Source organism: Coffea arabica, chromosome 2c, assembly GCF_036785885.1.
Source record: "Coffea arabica cultivar ET-39 chromosome 2c, Coffea Arabica ET-39 HiFi, whole genome shotgun sequence".
NCBI lineage: Eukaryota > Viridiplantae > Streptophyta > Magnoliopsida > Gentianales > Rubiaceae > Coffea > Coffea arabica.
Genome location: NC_092312.1, coordinates 75370874 through 75387594, shown reverse-complemented (window position 1 = coordinate 75387594; position 16721 = coordinate 75370874). Strand labels below are relative to the sequence as shown.

At 37.0% G+C, this 16721-nt stretch overlaps 4 protein-coding genes across 7 annotated transcripts; 3 read left to right on the top strand and 1 right to left on the bottom strand.

The window, feature by feature from the left end:
• Window positions 1–259: 259 nt before the first annotated feature.
• LOC113728085 (uncharacterized) lies at window positions 260–1645 on the top strand. Its single transcript, XM_027252573.2, has 3 exons — window positions 260–869; window positions 1004–1132; window positions 1303–1645. Exons 1-3 carry the CDS (start codon window positions 543–545, stop codon window positions 1456–1458), a joined length of 612 nt encoding a protein of 203 aa, XP_027108374.1. The 5' UTR covers window positions 260–542; the 3' UTR covers window positions 1459–1645.
• Window positions 1646–1790: 145 nt separating this feature from the next.
• On the bottom strand, window positions 1791–5890 carry LOC113728084 (uncharacterized). 2 transcript variants are annotated; one of them, XM_027252571.2, is made up of 9 exons: window positions 5586–5890; window positions 5399–5479; window positions 3945–4034; window positions 3668–3834; window positions 2837–2906; window positions 2608–2687; window positions 2424–2486; window positions 2251–2327; window positions 1791–2154 (listed from the first exon to the last, which is right to left on the bottom strand). In XM_027252571.2, the coding sequence occupies exons 1-9, from the start codon at window positions 5661–5663 to the stop codon at window positions 2051–2053; spliced, it is 810 nt and encodes a 269-aa protein (XP_027108372.1). In that variant the 5' UTR covers window positions 5664–5890; the 3' UTR covers window positions 1791–2050. The 2 variants fall into 2 exon arrangements, with proteins under 2 accessions (XP_027108372.1, XP_027108373.1); XM_027252572.2 differs by having other exon boundaries at window positions 1791–2151; window positions 5586–5889.
• A 2524-nt stretch (window positions 5891–8414) lies between these two features.
• On the top strand, window positions 8415–11322 carry LOC113728083 (ATG8-interacting protein 2-like). Of its 3 annotated transcripts, none has more exons than XM_027252568.2 (3): window positions 8415–8580; window positions 9399–10258; window positions 10815–11322. In XM_027252568.2, the coding sequence occupies exons 2-3, from the start codon at window positions 9425–9427 to the stop codon at window positions 10917–10919; spliced, it is 939 nt and encodes a 312-aa protein (XP_027108369.1). In that variant the 5' UTR covers window positions 8415–8580; window positions 9399–9424; the 3' UTR covers window positions 10920–11322. The 3 variants fall into 3 exon arrangements, with proteins under 3 accessions (XP_027108369.1, XP_027108370.1, XP_027108371.1); XM_027252569.2 differs by having other exon boundaries at window positions 8448–8580; window positions 9386–10258; XM_027252570.2 differs by having other exon boundaries at window positions 8448–8580; window positions 9349–10258.
• A 1747-nt stretch (window positions 11323–13069) lies between these two features.
• LOC113728082 (origin of replication complex subunit 5-like) lies at window positions 13070–16443 on the top strand. Its single transcript, XM_027252567.2, has 5 exons — window positions 13070–13242; window positions 13488–14365; window positions 14473–14892; window positions 15661–15970; window positions 16086–16443. Exons 2-5 carry the CDS (start codon window positions 13539–13541, stop codon window positions 16134–16136), a joined length of 1608 nt encoding a protein of 535 aa, XP_027108368.1. The 5' UTR covers window positions 13070–13242; window positions 13488–13538; the 3' UTR covers window positions 16137–16443.
• The last annotated feature ends 278 nt before the right edge of the window (window positions 16444–16721 follow it).

The window sequence follows — 16721 nt, the reverse complement described above, 5'->3', positions numbered from 1 at the left end:
AAAAGTTTTATGACGTCTCCCAAACCCAAAAGTTGTACTATTTCTTTTTTCTTTTTTAAATGTACCTACTATACTACAAATAATTATTAAAAAAAATTCAACATTAAACAACGGTGATTAAAAACTGTTATGTGCAGCCAAAAAAAAAAGCTGAATTGTTATGGTCGTGTTATCGGGTGAAATCTTTTGACAAGGTAGGCCCAAATCCCGGCGACGTCGTCTGGATGTTTTCTAGTAATATATTCCTAAAAACTACTTACATGGGCCTAATTGTTTTTAGCATAAACCAGGGATTTCAGCTTTTCGTCTGAATGAATCAGTAGTAAAAGTTCGGAAGGTAGAATTGGAGTTCAGTTAACAGTTGGGAGTACTATTTAGAATCCAAATGCAGTTCAGCTAATTTTCCTCTACTCTAATAATCTACCCTGCATTTTTAGCGGAAAAGCATCAAGATTGTTTGGATTGTGATTTTTCGTTTAAGTTTTTTGTGAATATATTTCTCAATCGGATTTAGCAATCCAAACAAAGTGATTGTTATTCACATGGCGCAGATTGGATTCAGCGGCACTTTAGCTCTCATTTTCGTCCTCCTGATTGCCACCGGAACCGGGGGATTTTACCGATTAGCCGAGGGAGCAAAGCGGAGAATCCACGTCGCGGACAACCTCGACGACGTCGTTGATGACGAGGAGGACGAGGCCTGGAAAGAATGGGGCAAAAAGAAATCCACCACAAGGCCCCAATTCGATCCGCCCCCTGACGATTTCTCCAATATGGACGTCGCGGAAATGCAGTCTGAAATGCTGAAGCGCCAAGTCGGACCCGTTTTCGGCTTCGCCAAGCTCCGAATCGGCCCTCGTCGGACCCCTGTACGCAACTTGTTTGAACAATTTCATCATCGTGCCAAATCTTTTTTTATTCTTTTTGGAATCATTCATGATTGAGGTTTTCATGGGGGGTTTAATTAATTTTGCTCATTTAATTTTTTTTTTTAATCTTGAAGGATATGGTATCTGAAATTGCAATGAAATGGAGTAAGGTGGCAAGGACCGGAGGAATTGAGGCAAATTTCATGGGAGTTGATGTCAGTACGATTATGTTCACAATGGAAAAAGGTCAAGACGCCATTGAGGTTAGTTTCTTGCCGCTCTCCTTTTCTAATATGATAATACCTCACCTGTTAAAAGGTTGGTGATTATTACTGGTACTGTCTGGTTAAAAGGTTGCATTTTATTCTTGTCTACATAGAAAGTAGAAGATCAGGTTCAAGAAATTGATTTCTTGTTTTGTCTATGATTGCAGTTGCAAGAATTTATATTAAGTCAACCAGACGCATATGAAGTTAAGATAGGAGATCAGTTTTTCCGGCGACCTGGTGATCCTTCTTTCGACGAGGTTTTCAGCAAGCACGAGAGCGAGAAAAGTGGTGAAGACCATGACAAGCACAGCGAGCTATGATCACAAAGGGATCTGCTATGCACTTTGTTTTGACTCTTAGCAGCTGATTATAGCCTTTCAGGAAGCCCTCATGACAAGCTTATGACTCTCCTGCCTGAGAGGTTGTACTGGTAGTTTGTAAACTTCTTACCATTACCTTCAAAAAGATAGTTTTACAGCAATTACATATGCTTGCCTGATTTCTTCATTTCAGAAGTTTACAACATCTCAATCACCTCAGAGGTAGCTTTGTTTACTCTACAAACAAGTAATCCTGTGTCCATGAATTCATAATCTTCTGCATCAATCGGATAGCAACCATGACTGAAGTACGTGAAGCTCTTTCTAACAAGTATATGAACACAGAGATATCATATATTGTGTGGACAAATATATCAGAGATGATTTGATTAAGAAGTTTCTGTATCTATCAAGGCTCCGATGGCCTAGTCGATTAATAATCTAAAAAAATGGTTACAATTGATATAACTCAGCCACCACAAGAGAAGTAGTGATGGAAATTGCTTCTCAAAAATTTAATTATTACTATCTATCACCATAATTTGAAAAGTGCTCTCTCCCCATAACCAATGCATTATGGAGGAATATATAATCATTTTAACTTCTTGCTGAAGTCAGAGAGCTGAAGTATGTGAATTCTGGGTATGCTTGCAGCTTCTTCCCTTTCTTTTTGGGTGTTGTATCCCCAGTCTCCTGCTTCACATAAATTTGATTCACAACCAGGCCAACATAACCAGCCAATGAAGAGGTAAACGCAAGGAACATGAAGAAAAAACCGACAAAGATTTTCACCTAGATACAGGTTCCAGTTGTCCAATTCTGGCTCTTTGATGACATTCTTCAGTGTGGCTAGCCGGTCTTCTACAAAGCTGATCAATTTAAGAACAATGAGTCACCAAACAAAAAAAGGGTTGTACAGCTCAAAAAGATTGTTAATAACATTTACAATCAGCTAAATATCTTACTGCAATGACAGACCCTGGTGCTCTGGCATCTTTTGAAGCTGCTTCAGTACTTCTACTTTTGGCCTGAGGGCAAAAGAAAACTCAGCAAATTTTATATCAAGGCAACTTTATGCTAGTCATGTCTTGGATTAAGAGAATTGGCATATTGCTTTCACCAATATTATTAGTTTTGTAGAATGCTTACCCAGTCCCTAGACCATAGATTCTTTCCTGTGGAATAGTTACCCCTGCAAGCCCTTGAAGTAATGCATCTGCAAAACGGCTCTGAAAACAGAGTGATGAGAAGAGAATCGTAGAAGTGAAAGTAAGAATAAGAAAGACTCGTAAAACAACAAAATCAGCAATAAACTTCTTGAATTTCCCACATCTGAGCTTTGTAGTGGTTATTTCCAATTCAGGGTTAGGGAAGAAACCTGTTTTGTGGTGACAATGTAGACCGTTGAGCTTGCAAACTTTAATGCATCAGGAACACCAGGATAAAACCTGCAGCAGAAGCATTTACCATTGATAAACCATCTTACAAAAATATACGATAGTAGTTGGAAACAGTTCTAGCCAGTCATGCATTGGTTTCAAGCGATTGGGATTAAATTCACTCACAGGGAAATTGACCATGGAACTTATGTAACAGCTTAAGCTCACAGTTGTTTAACAAATGAACATGCTGAGGCCAGTTTGCTTCTTCTTCAAGAACTTGCTTGTTAAGGTGGTTTAGAACTCTAACAGTATTATGTGAACACTATCCTGACAATTTTGTGAATATGAAGAATTAGATCTTTTTCAATGTTTGGCAAGTGACAAGTAACAGTAGTTCTTAAGACAGGTTTCACACATGTCCTGTACCTATTATTTTAAATTTTTCCTTGAAGTGAAACTGAAGTTTTCTGAAATTTGGGAGTAAAAATGAATTCAGCAATAGAATAAGCTTTGCTTAGACACACATGAGAGCAACTTTTCTTTCACTTTCCTTTTTTTTTTTGACTCCCGATTATGTTTAAGGAGGAGGTAAGTTGGACATAAGTTCATTGTTGCAGAGATTTCTCTTGTGCTCACCAATTACAAACACACACACATATATGTTCTTTCTTAGTCACATGTTGTAATGTATGGGAGTAGATAGCTGCCCTGGTGTATGCAAACACACCATATATGGAAAGTTACACTATCAAGTCCTAGGAATTCTAAGCGCTAATAAGAGCATATATCAGTCAAGATTTGTCCTAAAACATGAAATGCAAATTTACCTATTAGCACCAATCCAAGTGGCCAAATCATTGTCCATCCATTCATCCCTGATTTTACCAAAAAGATCTATCAGAGGATCCCTCTTTTCATCCCATTCTTCCATGATAATAGGCTTTATCTTTGACCAGTTATCCAGAATTCCCTTTACTGTAAGTCCCTCTGCAACCTTGTACAGTTAGCCATAAATATTAGGTCCAGACAGATGCAATAATGAAATTGACAAACTAAAGTTTCTCCTTTTAAAATACCATGAAAGCTTTCATTCTAAGCACTCACTGATGACTTGCGAATGGAAGGATTTGCCATCTCCAACAGCAGCCTCACAAGTAAAACATTCTCATATCCAGTTTCTACCACTGGTCTAACCTGCAATGCATTCACAGGTATACTGTTATAGATGGCCCCACACTAAACATGTCTCAGACTTTCACCAAATATTTTTTTCATCTATTAGTTTATGCTTTAATATCAGATAACTTTGAAGTAAATATAGCTTCTATTTGTGCAGCTTTGACATATGAACTAGTTGTTATCCTGCTGGGTCAAAGTACAACAAAACAAAGAAAATAACTTTAAGAAACGTATAAACATATGCTTACACAAGCATCGAATGCAAATAAAATCATGAAGCAACTATAAAAAAGGATGCATATCAATAACAATTGTCATCATAATTGGTGGTGCATCTGACTTTTGGCGATCCTGTTGATAAACATATGCTTACACAAGCATCCAATGCAAATAAAATCATGAAGCAACTATAAAAAAGGATGCAAATCAATTATAATTGTCATCATAATTGGTGGTGTATCTGACTTTTGGCGATCCTGTTGATACAATAATTTCACACTTCAAACAAGGAAAAAAGAGAAGGCTTGGAGTTGTAAGAGATTTATAGCCCAAAAAAGAAAAAAAATGGTCCAACCATTTCAGCAGCGCTAAATTGCCATTGGTGGAACAGGGTGCTGATTTCTGCATGCTGTTGCGCCACAGGATAACAGTTTATCAAAGTGCAGTGGCACATTGCAGAAATTCAAGTTTAAGAGCACAAGTAACCAAAAAGGTTTTAGAAGTTATTAGCAAACTAAGATTGAATGCTGGTGTTGAACAAAAGTCAGAGAACTAAACTAGGGTTGAAAAGGGTACGTGGCGAGAATAACTCTCTAAAAACCAGCATGTCAAAAATCCAACACTACACTATATGTTGTTGAGGATACCCAGAACTATGGATAACCTGCTGAAGTCCAATGGCAGGTACTTAATCTATGACTCTACTACACCCAGAATCTTCAACCCCAACAAAATTTTCATCCGCGCGAATCAGTCCAACAAACGTCAGGACTTGCTAGGATACAGCCTCAACCACTGGTAAATTTGCATTCAGAATCACAGGATCCTTTACAATAGAAAGCGTTTATAGGATAGATGGTGCTTGAAACTGCTTAGTTTAATCAAGAACCTTCAATCGGACAGAAGTTGAAGCTATAATTAGCAGTACAAATATTCTAGACTTTCACATATTATCCGAGCAATATAAACATTCAGCAGATACAAAAACAATGAAAAGCAATTGTTAGTGAACTAAGGTACATACAAATAAGCCAAAAGGAAGTATCACATTGGTTTGTCACCAGCTAATTTTGAATTTTCGTCCTCCTTAAAATAGTCAAGGTAAATCAACCGACCAGAAATGGAAAGCTAATTTGAAAGGGTTAAAGAAAAAGAATTACTATATGCATCTGATCAACAATCCACTCCTCAGTTGACGAATCAACGCCGTTGAAGAGACTAGGCCATCTCACCTTAGCAGCCTGGAAGAACCAGTGATGAAATGGAGATAATCAAAAGTCCTAATCTAAAATAGGATGTTTTTTCTCAAAAGAAAGAAAAAAAAAAAAGGTAAGAGGGTTGGGTAACCTTAACAGCAGAAAGAGAGCTCTCTCCACAGCTATCACAGAGGACGCCATCAAAGTCCAAAGCATACAAATCCCCCATCTCTGTCTCTCTCTCTCTCTCTGCTTCCTTCCAAGCTTGTTTTGCTTAGACTTCAGACGGATAATGATTGGAGCATTTCTCTCCTGTTGTATTGCCCGCCATACGACTCAGGCCAAGTGGCAACGGCCTCCTTTTCTCAACAACAAACGACATCGTTCGCTTGGAACACCCGAATTCAGAGTACCGTGTCCCAATCCCCAAGTATGGGCTTGGAGTGAACATTTTGCGTGGTTCCAAGTACTCTTGAGGAGATGGCTGCCACGTCAATTGTGGATGGAAGGTAAACAATTCGAATCTTATCTTTTATTAATATATTACTGTATATGTGATTTTTAAAAATTTAAATGGGTGCGTGATACATCCGTTTGAGATTTGATGATGGTTCAGTTCCTGTCAGATCTCTTATCTCAGTTGGACCAACCCCTAGTAGGCTAAAGTAGAAATATGAGTAGGTTAGATTAGTCTTAGATGTGCTATTATGCAAAAAAATAAAAGTTGCATCAAAAGGGTTGGGCTCCGAGTGGCAATTTTTTTTCCAGCAACATCCGTGAAATTCCGTAACACCTTAGAATTTGATTATCATATCAAATTGTTGTGGCCTTGGATGAAATTCACCGAACGAACACAAAATTGAACAATTGTCATGATAATTCATCCCCCACCTTTTAGTGGGACTAATTTGCATTCGACCCAATGATGATCTCTGGGGAGGAGGGAGGGAGGAGGTAAAGAGATGATATTTTTTTTAATATGGGAGATCGGATAACTTATGGCTGGCAAAAAGGTGTTTGGATTGCTATTTCGAAATCTGCATAGCACCGATGCTCAACTATGCACCCTTTAATTAATAGTTAAGCTTACAATAACAATAGGTAATTGCGTAACACGAGATACTTCTCTCCCTGAACGAGTAACCGTAACAGCAGGGCACTACTTGTTCCCACTAGGGTTGGAGCTGAACCAAGTAACTCGAGCTCGGTTGATCAAGTTCGAGCTCGAGCTCGAGTTTAGAAATATAATACTCGAGAGTTCGACGAACTCTATCGAGTTTTTTATAATATATATTTTAATTTTTATTATTGTAAAATGTCAATAATATCTTTTATTTAAAATTATATATAAAATATTAATTTTTATTACTTGAGCTTGATTAGGCTTGATTGAACTCGAATAAACTCGATTGAGCTTGATTTAAATTAATTACATTTAATTAAACTCGAGCTCGAGTTCCATAAATTGATGTCGAGCTCGAATTTTAAAAGCTTGACGAGCTCGAGTTTGAGCTCGAGCTTAGTTATTTTGCCTCAAGTCGAGCTCGAGTAGTGCACTACTGGAGCTCGATTCGACTCGACAGCACCCCTATTCCTACTTCCCATTCCCCATTGCACATATGATCCCGGCTAACGCGGGAAATTGCTCCTTGTTTTTTGAGTTTTTCTTCAATCAAGTTTTAACGAAATCGCCAATGCAGTGCTTTCATATTGATAACAGAATTTAAACACATGGATTTTTGTGAAAAATTAATAGCAAAATTTAAATACATGATCTTTACTACAAAAGTGATCAATTCTTGTGAATTAAACTAACTTGCAAAGTACAATCAAAACCGCTCATATAATGTAATAAAATATTAAAAGAAGAAAAAAGGTCGTACTTACTCTTATTTTGAGTATTTAATGATGTATAATCAGGCAGCTATGACTTGGTACAAGTCGTGATAATTTTAAATGCTGTGGAGAGGCAGAAAGTTTGAATGTACCGAGTCTTAATCATTGCTTCGGATTCGTAGTAGCATAGCACGCCTTCAAGAAAATCATCATGTTCACCCACTCATCCATGAAGAAACTCCCATATTCGGCACTTTGACGAGGCGTGAAAATTTGCACTAGCAACATTGAATGAAAATTGTGAGATAAATTTCTCAAATTTTCATATAAAAGGACAAAAGAAGAAGAACAACAAGAAGAAGAAGATTCACTAACATCAATCAAGCTATATGTACATAATATCGGGTATAATGTCTTGTCTGTAGATTCACTTTTCTATAGGTCAGCTCACAAAAAAAAAAAAATAAATAAAATCATGCAAAAAATTGGATAAGGAATCAAGTAAGTTTGTTTGGATAAGAGTTTATTTAAATGATTCATTTGAGATATTTACTGTAGCACTTTTTGTGATGTGATGTGTGTGAGATAAAAAGGTGATTGAGATTTGTGAGGCAAAAATTTTTTTTTTTCCAAATTCTCTCTATCCAAACAAACTCGTGCGATTGTATTTTGTGTAATATTGTCCGGTTATATTGTATGTGTTTAAAATTTTTTGTGTACGAATATATTATAATATCACATTAAATATATATCAAATATTTTATTCTTATGTATCATTTTTATTCTTAAATGTAATTGTACATTAAGTAATATAAAAGGTACACAAATCGAATATAATTGTACATAAATAATATAAAATGTATAACAATCGAATTCAATTGCATGAAATTCCCGTACTGAGTCCTTTTGCCAAAAAATTGTAGGCGGACTTCTAAAGCAATGTAGATTTGCCTCTATACATCTATCAGTTCATAAGAAATTAATTGCTTATTAAATAACCATAAGAATTGTAATTCCTTATTAAATAACCATAAGAATTGTAAATCTTATAAGGAGTAGAAAAGGGCAAAAAAAAAAAAAAAAAACCGCTGTTTTTGGTCACTACTACGCCATTACCGGCTACTCCGGTGTTGTTCATCTTTTCACCAAAAGACCCACGCACTCACTACCAATCACTATATAAAACAGTTCTCTCATTCTCCAAAGTTCATTCACCGAGGCAGTTTTCAATTATTCTGTCACAGGACAACGCTTCCTCCGTTATCGTCACCGATCGTCGTTATCTATCCTTTTTTCCCTTCACTTCTCCTGTAAGTTTTTTTTCCAATTATTATTATTATCATTTGTCGCGTAATTGTATAATATTCACTCTACTATTCCAATTTTTGCTCTTTTTTTCTCTTATTAGTTTGGCGATTTTTTTTGGTTGATTCGGATTATGATTTGGATCTCTGCGTTCTTTTTCACTTTTTTTTTAGTGAAACTTGTTTCGTACGTAATTATATGTGTGGCCTAGGGTTAAAGGATTTGTTGAGGTATGGTTGGAGTAATTTTTACTAATTCTCTATTTATTTTAACTCTGTGGGAAGTGAATCTTTGATGTATTAGTGTTATTTGACAGTTTTAGCGTGCTATGTGCAGAGTGATAAGTTCGATATGTATGCTTGATGTTGTGGAAGTGAATATTTGGGGGTTGGGGGGGGGTGTATTTTGTGATAAATTGTTGTTTCAAAAGGGTGAAACCTGGTGGTTAAGTTAGAATCTATACTCGTTTTTTTAACCTTTTTGGGTTATGTTCGGTAAAACAATTGTAATATCAAATTGAGGGGAAATATTTGTTACTTTGGGTTTCTGAATCAGGGCAAAGTTTACGATTTTGAATCAATATCTTCAGATGCCTGATTCTGCTTTTCCTGGTAAAGATCTTTAACTGAATCACCATGGAAATTCATATCTCTTTGGGCTTCGTATTTAACACTAATACTAATGTGTAAGAGTGCAAATCACTGCATCTTATTTCAGCATTATGGAGTTAAGGATTTATGGTTTGAACGGCTAATACTTTTAAGATTCCACAGGCACAGATTTATCTTTCATGTCTTTACTCATTTAAAGGGTGAAAATGCAGTTTGTGGAGCTCAAAAGTTGAATTAGATGGCAGATAACGAGGAGAAGGAGGAACCTGCTGCTCGTGGAAATGAGTGGGAAGTTGTGTCACTTACAGCATCAACGTATGCTGCTGCTCCTAATTCGGACCAAGTCAATGTAACTGAAGATGAGAATGGTAATCCTGCTGCAGAAGATGAAGCTGCAGAAACTTCTCGAGCATTGTTTATGTCTGGTCACTTTGTCTTTCCGCCAAGTCAGCATGAGAATCTGCCATTGGAAACTGAACGTAATGAAATCTGCAGTGTACAGGGGAATGAGGATGCTGGGTTTCAATCAGTTGGAGATGAAGAGATTCAGTCCAATACAAAGGAACAAGCAATGATGAATACCAAAGGATTGACCGTGCCAGATGAATTTCCAGGAATTCAATTTTTTGACGAAAAGGGTAACATACTTCCTGTTGGTGGTACAGAATATGAGGAAGGTACTGCATTCCAAGGGTTAAATTTGGTAGACAAGGAGCAGAGTCTTTATAATAGTGAGACATTTAGTTCCTTCCATAGTGAAAGGATGATAGGCAGAGCTGCTAATGTGGACGAGGACACGGAAATTACTGAAATAGAGGAACCTTATGACCATGGATTAGATTCAGACTTATCCAAACCAACTGATGAAGAATATGATGAATCAGACCTTCCTTGTGGAGCTTGGTGGAAGAGGCGGGCTGCTTCTTTTTACGCCCATGCTAAAGAGGCTAACACATTTTGGTCAGTATTCATTGCTGCAGCTGTTATGGGTCTTGTAATACTGGGTCAGCAGTGGCAGCAAGAGCGATGGCAAGTTTTGCAACTTAAGTGGCAATTCAGCATCAGCAATGAGGTATGGTGCTAGTTTACCATCTCATTATTGGAATTTATGGATAGAGAATGTACTTTTCCCCCCTACTTCTGTCGTGTGAGTATGCAGTTATGTTATAAACTTGCTTGTAAAGATCTATAGTGGTAGTTATTAAGAAACATAGAGTACGCAATGCACTCTGACTAAGCAGACTTGGAGGAATAGGTCTGTAGCGCCATACAGAGCTAAATAACGGGTGTGTTTAAATCTGGCAATGGTAACGTCTTTTTTTATTTAGTTGTATATTGGCTGTGAATGGTATTGGCTTTGGATTTGTTCACTCTAGCATTGTTGCACTTATCCTGCAACTGTACATTTCATTGGTGCATAAGATGTCTCTCTTGTGTTTCTTGCATAGTTTCATATATGCGTAAATTCATTGGTACATTTCATATATGCGTAAATTCATTGGTGCATTTCATATATGCATAAATTCTTTTTTTTTTTTAAATAAAAAACCTTTTAAGTACTTCCACTTAACTTGCTTTCTTGCATAGTTTTGATAATTTACCCTTTTTTTCCATTTTCCATGTGGCAGAGGATGAGCAGGGTGATGGGGTCCTTGGCTCGGTTTAAAGATGTGATTGTGGGTGGTCAAAGACGGGGTTCTCTTATTAGGGCCAGCACCTCCACGGAGCATTAAGATGGGGATGGCATAGTGCTGAAATGCAGTGTTGGTGATCACGATGATGAGAAGATGAGGTAGAGAGAGAGAGACAGAAGTTGGAGTCTCCCGTGCAAGGTGCTCTTTGGCTTCAAGTGTTACTGATCCTGTTTCCTTGAAAACTGTAGAGTTTGTCAGTATTTACTTAATGTGATGCTGCTATGGAATGGATGTTTCTATTTTTTACTTTCTTAAAAAAAATATAAGCTTTGAATGAATAGTTGGTGGCTTGACATTTTACCGAAGAGAATTCCTGGCTGTGTGATCTGATTAGCATTTGCTGCTATGAAGCTTGCTTGTTTCTGGCTTTGACAGATGTTGGCTCCTGTACATATATAGCTTATCACCTATCAATTAATCAATGGGGATGAAATCAAGCCAATTATATAGTCTTTTACTTCGTCTGCTTTTGTAGATGTAAGATGTAAAACAATATGCGCATCCCTGCTGCATTATGGCATAGCGAGCTCTGTGAAAAGACATTGCTTCGTACTTTACATATTACTCTAGGTGAGATCCAGCATTGCACCTCCTCGCCGTGCATTTCTGAAACTTGAAGCGTCGTATGAGTGTGTTTGGATTACAAATTTATCTCAAATAATATTTCGCTTGTATTATGAACACATATCTCAATTCCCCTTTGTATATTTCCAACTACTTTTTTATCTCACATACATCACATCATGAAAAATGTTACAGTAATTATTTCAAATAATACTCTATCCAAAGCTTTGGAAATTGGGACTGTTCTAGATGAGCCAAACTATTTAATACTCGAATTGAGTTCGATTCAGTAAGAACTCATTTGAATATGGTTCATCAAGTTAATCAAACCAAAGTTGACTAGTAATTTGTGTTTGATGAACCTTCAAGTTCTGCTCAATTAGCATATAAAGTGAAATTTATGTGTAAAAAGAACAAACTATTTGAGTTTGATTCGATAAAAACTCGTTCAAGTTCTGCTTGAGTAGTAAATAAGCCATACTTGAACAAAATTTATTAAAATAATCAAATAAGTTTGAATGTTGAGATGTTCGGCTTGTTTAATCTCGTTTACACCTCGAGTTCCTTGTCTTGTTTGTTTTTCTGCAAAGTAGTGTCCCGTCAACTTATGGGTGTATGCATGTATGTGACTTGTTTTCAATGAGGAGGCTATTGAGCCCAAGATCTCGGCCAATCTTCACTCGAGACTCAGTTAACTCCTTTCATCTGAGGAGATTTCTTCTATTTTTGCAAATTTATTAATTTCTATTAATTCATTATCATTAATTAGTTGTTCAATATCATCGTCTGATTTGATTGAGGAGATGTTCATATGTTCCGTCTTTTCCAAGAAAAGTACTTATTTTACGCTAGCATGTGAATGTGGACGTTTTTATGGGCGTGCAAACATTAACAACGAGAAAATTCCCTGGAAAGAAAGTCAGTCTTAATAACAAGGCAAGCGTAGAATTTAACCTCATTTGAGTAAAGCACTTTCCAACTGAACCCTCCAGCCATGGATTACCAGAAAAGAACCAGCTAAAGATAGGACCAACCTCATTCTGATCACCTACCTTTACCAGAAAAGAACACTATTCAAGTTTGGTTTAACTAATTAGCCAACCAAATTCTAATGAAGTCTTATTAAGTCGAGTTCGATCTGAATATGGAGTAAATTCCTTTTGACTGCAGGCTCCCTTGAACCCAAAAAAAAAAAAAAAAATGCAGGAAAGTACAAAAAACATAATGTTGTGTCTAACTCATACCTTAAATGCGGTGCTAACATACACCTGACTTCAATGATTTTAGTTTAGAATTGCGGGGTATAAAAAAAGATTTTTTAAAACCCAACAAGAAATTAGGATTCATTATCTGATAAGTGGATTAGAATCATGAGTATGGTATTTATAAATCGTATTATGACGGTTAATAATTTTGAAGAATGGTTGGGTTGGGTGATTAGGGAGAATGATATGGTAAATAAGAAATTCTAATTTAAAATCTTGACTTGAAAAAAAAAAAAGAAGATAGTCAATTATTTTTCGAATCAAGAAGCCAGTACTCCCTTGCAATGGGCCGGTAGTCTCCCAAATAGCCCAAGAAGCCCCCAAAAAAAAAAGAGATCTGAAGGAGTTGGACAATATGCTACACCCGACCACACTCGATCGACGTACAAGAATTTGGCGGGAAAGCATCAAACCCTTCTGAATGTCTTCTTCTCCACCAATTGGTAGGGTTTTTAAATTCTGCCAGCTGTTCAACATGACCCCTCGCGCCCTTTAATTTTCCGGCAACTTTCGCAGCCAAATTCTCCGATCAGGTAACCTCAGATATGAACTAACAAGACAGATTTGCATATTTATACACAAATTTCATGTCCACGGATTGAGTGGAATTTCAAGAAAAACGTTTAACTAGTACATTTTATAACTGTGTCAAGTTTTTCTCATTGCTTCGTAATTCTTATTTAGTCTTTTTTCCCATTTCAATTCTAATAACGTTATCTTATGCTTAAGTTTTTATTCAGCTTCATTCATTTTTGTCCTTTTACTTTTGTGATTTTAGGGTTTCTCAAATTAAAAAAGAAATTCCAGAATTCGTGCAATTCGTAAGGAAATGAGTAGCGAAGAAAGTCCACAAATTACAAGAAGAACCACAAGATTATCCGCCGCTAATTCTGAAAATGCAGTCGATTCCTCCAAGAGTTGTGCTTTGAAGCCTCTCTCAGTTAATGACCTTTTGTACGGTAATTCACCAATAAGCTTGGAAGAGTTGATCAGTAGCTTTCCCGGAAGGCGAGGTCAAATTATTGAGCTGATGAGCCTTCTTGGTCCTGTGAATTCTCCCATGTTTCCCACATTTGTATATGGAGGTTCTTCGACCGGGAAAACGAGTATAGTTCTGAACATATTTAGGCATCTTCGCCGCCCCTTTGTTTATGCGAGTTGTATTACGTGTTATAGTCCGAGGATACTGTTTGAATCTATTTTGAACCAGCTAATGCTTCATAGGAAGAGTGACAGCAATGGCTATTCAAGTATCAAGCGATGTGACAAGCCCTCTGATTTTGTAAATTTGCTGAGGGAAGCTTTGAGTGGTGTTATTGGTACGCTCCAAGGGAATGCGGAGAAGGCAGGCTCAAAGAAGGCAGCTAGATGGCCTAACGGGAAGATGGTTTACTTGATATTTGACAGCTTAAATCTTGTTAAAGAATGGGAGAAGAGTTCTACTATATTGCCTTTTTTGTTCAACCTGTATGATATCTTGAGGATGCCGGAGGTTGGCTTGATATTTATCAGTAACAATTCATTAGATACGTATTACGCAGACACAGGTTTTGTAGAGCCATTTCCTTTTCATTTTCCTGATTATTCAGAAGATGATCTTCGTCAAATATTATTGAAGCATCAAGTAAACAAAAATCTCTACTCTTCATTCCTTGAGTAAGTATGGTAGCTTCACCCTCCTCTGCTTGTACTGTGGCCTGTTGTACTTAAACTCCTACTTAACATAATAGATATATAATGTTATTGTGTTTCTTGGGAAACAGTGTGGTACTGAGACCATTTTGCCGAATTACAAGACGAGTTAATGAATTATCTACAGCATTGTTGCCATTATTTAAGAAATACTGTGAGCCTCTTGGTGACTTGGGAGCTGTGCCTAATGAAGATATGAAGAGAAAATTATATGGGCATTTACAAAGGCACATTGCACCCTCCCTGAATGAGACATTTCGAGTTTCAGCAGGACTTACTTCTGGTGCCTCAAGGAGCAAAGACAACGAGCGGAAGGGCATCGTAAAGAAGTTGGAAGCCTGTACATCATCCAATGAGTTAGACTTCCATATGTCTACTTCTGCAAAGTTTCTTCTTATTTCTGCATTTCTTGCTTCAAGAAACCCAGCTACACTTGATGCCTCATTCTTTGATTCCACTGGTGGTTCTGATAACCGAAAGCGAAAGAGAAAGTAAGTTACATGTCAAATCGGTACATGCTTGTGCTCCATGGCTTAACTTTTACTCTCTCATGGTTTTTTTGCTGTGTTCTGCTGTCATTATGGTGTCATAGGACTTCTGTCCAAGAAAATAGCTAAATTTCACGTCTAATTCCATTGGGCCTTTTGCTTGTGATTCTTTCAACAAACTAGAGGAGCATTTATTTTAAAAAATGTTGGCTGGAATAAATATCAGGAATGCTGTCCATGGCCGAAGAAGCATATGATTTTAATTTGTGTGTCATTTCTTGCCACCCAAATTCAGCAATGGACATGGTTACCATAATTTGCTCGAAGGCAGTATGGTGCAATCTAGATTTTCTTCCATTTTATTTGTTTCTAAATGCAGCTTTAATAAATAACATTGAAATCATCATTTGTTTGATGTGTCTAATTGATTTACTAAAGACCCATAGGTTTCATAGTAGGAAAAAAAATAGAAGTACTTTGTTTTCTTTTTGCCTTGTTATGTGGAGTCTTTTTACATTCTGGTTTTTAACTCTGCCTAACAATAGTCATTTGTAGTTTCAGAAAAAAAAAAGAACTTTGAAAGATATTTCGCTGTTCTGTAGGGTTCATGACTGTCAGATGCAACTTGAATTGTCCAAACTTGCTAAACCTTTACGAATATGTTCCCAAAGGCTGCAGTCTTGCTTCTTGTTGCATCATTTTCTCAGCATTGTATGAGTCATCTTAGGAAGCCTTTTTTTTGCTGATTCTTTTTCCTTGTTATCTTATCAGGAGCTCTGCAAAATCATTGGAACAGAAGGAAACTGCTGAACAGGAATTACTCATGAAGGGTCCCGGAACTTTCCCACTGGAAAGACTGCTAGCCATTTTTCAGTGTCTAACATCTGTTGCAGAGTACTCTCCAGATGTGGAAGGTCAAGGAAATAGGGCGACCATGGGTGATAGTGGCTATATTGGGTCTCACGTACTCTTGCAACTTTCGAGTCTTTGCAATGCTAATTTTATCACCAAAGGAGGGAGTTGCCCATTGGAAGGTTCAACAAGATACCGATCTAATGTGTCTGAAGATATGGTTTTAAAGGTAACTGCAAATGAGCCCCTAATCTAAATTGCATTAGATTTTGGAATATATGCTTTCCACCTTTCCCCTTCCATTCCAGGGATATTCTGATTTGATTACTGAAAATCACTAACAGGTTGCAAGGAGCGTAAAATTTCCTCTCTCGAAGTACTTGTACAGAAGATAATATCCATTAATGTTTTCATTAACTCAGGCTTGTTCTCCAAGGGGAAAACAAGAGAAGAGTGATCGGCTGGCAATCTTTTTGACGTTTCAATTAGGTTTATTCATGCTTGTCAAGCATGATCATCTGATCCTTGGTAGACATAAAGTAAAAAAAATCAGCTGCACCAAATGGATTTTCAAAATTCAAAAGCAGCTGAGAAAGCTGCTGACTTAGCTATTTCAGGCATCTCATCATTCGATTGATCTGAGAGTTTTTTCCTTTGTCCTTTTTTCCTATTCTTTTTATTCACTGGTTGTTTTTGGGGGGGGGGGGGGGTTGCACAGTCCTATTTTATTTAATTTCCAAGATCTCTCAATAAAAAGAGATGGAATACAAACATTTTGATGGAGTCCATTTGAGCTTTTTAAGATTACAGTATCAATTCCAGCTGCTATTCAGTTTCTCGCTTGCCAAAGTCTGAGATATGCTGAACTTGAATGGTTGGCTGGCACAGACTTTTGATAGCTGTTTGGTATAGATATTCTACAAAACATCATATGCAATCTTAGTAGAATTATTCATGTGGTAATGGCAGAAACATGGTGA